Genomic DNA, 1,720 nt, shown 5'->3' with positions numbered 1-1,720 from the left:
TTGAAAAAAGAAACATCATGTTTCAGTGCAAAGGCTGACAGGGACCTGCTGGTGTTCAGGTTCATCCTAATGTCCTTCTGACCAGAGGGAGTCGGTGGGCTCCACACATGCCACCTCCACCTGCCTCTTATGGATGTCTTCCTGTGTCAGACCACAAACCTCTGTGAGGTTAAAGTCAGGTTCCAGCGTAAACACGGCACGGTGGACAAACGGCTTCCTGTTGGTGGAAACCGGCTGAGATCCATCAAGCGGAGTGGACAGGCGTCCCCCTGGATGACCGGCAGGATCTTGTGGTTTTGATGAGACATATTTGTTTGCACATCTGTGCACAAATTCATCAAAGCCTGTCCTAGTGGAGTGTGTGCATGTGTGTGTGCAGAAAATGTCACTAACAAGTTAGAGTCAGAAACAAAGAGAGAGGCTTACCGGGAACGGCGATGCGTCCTGCAGTCGGATGCTTCATTTCCTGTATGAGTGCGTTGTGTTTCACCTGTAAACAAACAAACACACAAATTGATTTAACTTGATTACTGTGAGTTTAGCTTCAGAGTGAGACGTGTGAGCGTGCGCTGCTTCAGACGCCAGCATCCCTGTAGTGGAAGCTGTGAACCTCAGCTGCTGTGGGTGGAGGAGGCCCGCTCTGCATGTTTGTGTTTGTTTGTGCCATCATTAGAAAACGACATGCAGCTCTTCCAGGGAAGGGAGCGCCGCTCGGCTTCATTTCTGCTGCGGTGACAGCGTGGAATGTAAATGCAACAAGTTTACAGTCTTGTGTGGGAGCGCGTTGGGCTGAACAAAGACGGCGTCAGCTGCAGCAGATCCGCTCAGTTTCTAATGCAGCTCCATCAAGAACTTCCAGAAAATTCACTTTTGCAACATTTTCAGCAAAAACAGATTACATCCGAAGTGCAAAACTTATCTAGAATCAGTTTTTGGGCTGCAGTCTCTCCAGATTCATGGCCTCAGACTGAGAGCTGCTGCATCTCAGTGCTCCACATGACTGACTCTATGCTCGGAGCTGTGTGATGTATTTTGGGTTTCGAATAAGACCGCTTACTCTCTTCCGGATGTGACTTACTTTATGTGTGGACTTGGCAAATCTCTGTGTACTTCCCCTGGTATTGGTTTATTTTTGTTATTTCTTACATTGTATGATAATTTATAATTATGTGAATACACAATGACAAACACCCCACGCTCACAAAACGCTATCATGTACTGTATGATCATGTGACTTCTGGGGATGAAACGTAGCTCTGTTAGAACATTTAAAACCTGAACCTTTTATCTGTAAACAAACTTCAAAGTGACTTTCGGATTACTGATCGTACTCAGCTGATGATGAGGAGCTTCTGCCTTCTTCATGGAGCGATAGCGGCGATCGCTAACGGTAACATGAGACGTAGGAAAGGAGTCACGTCTCAGACTGATTCTACCCGACACTGAAAATTACATTTACACAAATTTAGAAACACTTGGCTTTGGAGTAACTGAAACACAACTAGCGGGTCATGAAGATAAAGACAGCGATAATCCGACGTGTCTTTCATGCTAGCTAGGATTAGCCCAAATGAAAAGTGACAACGGTGTTAACATGTAATTTTCAAAATACTGCAGTCAGTTCAGAACTTTTTTTTTGGCTGCACGGACCCGAAGGAAAAGTTAAGGTTAGGATTACAGTTCCGGTTCGTGTTTATGCTCCAAATGGTTCCTGATCACG

General features: G+C 45.6%; 1 protein-coding gene across 2 annotated transcripts in view; it reads right to left on the bottom strand.

Moving 5' to 3' along the window:
• Positions 1–1,720, bottom strand: part of sugct (succinyl-CoA:glutarate-CoA transferase) — a 91,354-nt gene that overhangs the window by 11,872 nt on the left and 77,762 nt on the right. For both annotated transcript variants that reach the window (XM_024280578.2, XM_024280576.2), the window contains exon 13: positions 427–490. In XM_024280578.2, coding sequence (XP_024136346.1) covers positions 427–490 — 64 coding nt within the window. The remainder of the gene's footprint in view (positions 1–426; positions 491–1,720) is intronic.

Source organism: Oryzias melastigma, linkage group LG20 (genome assembly GCF_002922805.2).
Source record: "Oryzias melastigma strain HK-1 linkage group LG20, ASM292280v2, whole genome shotgun sequence".
Classification (NCBI taxonomy): domain Eukaryota; kingdom Metazoa; phylum Chordata; class Actinopteri; order Beloniformes; family Adrianichthyidae; genus Oryzias; species Oryzias melastigma.
The sequence above is the reverse complement of the archived record's forward strand: the minus strand, read 5'-3'. Positions and strand labels throughout refer to the sequence as shown.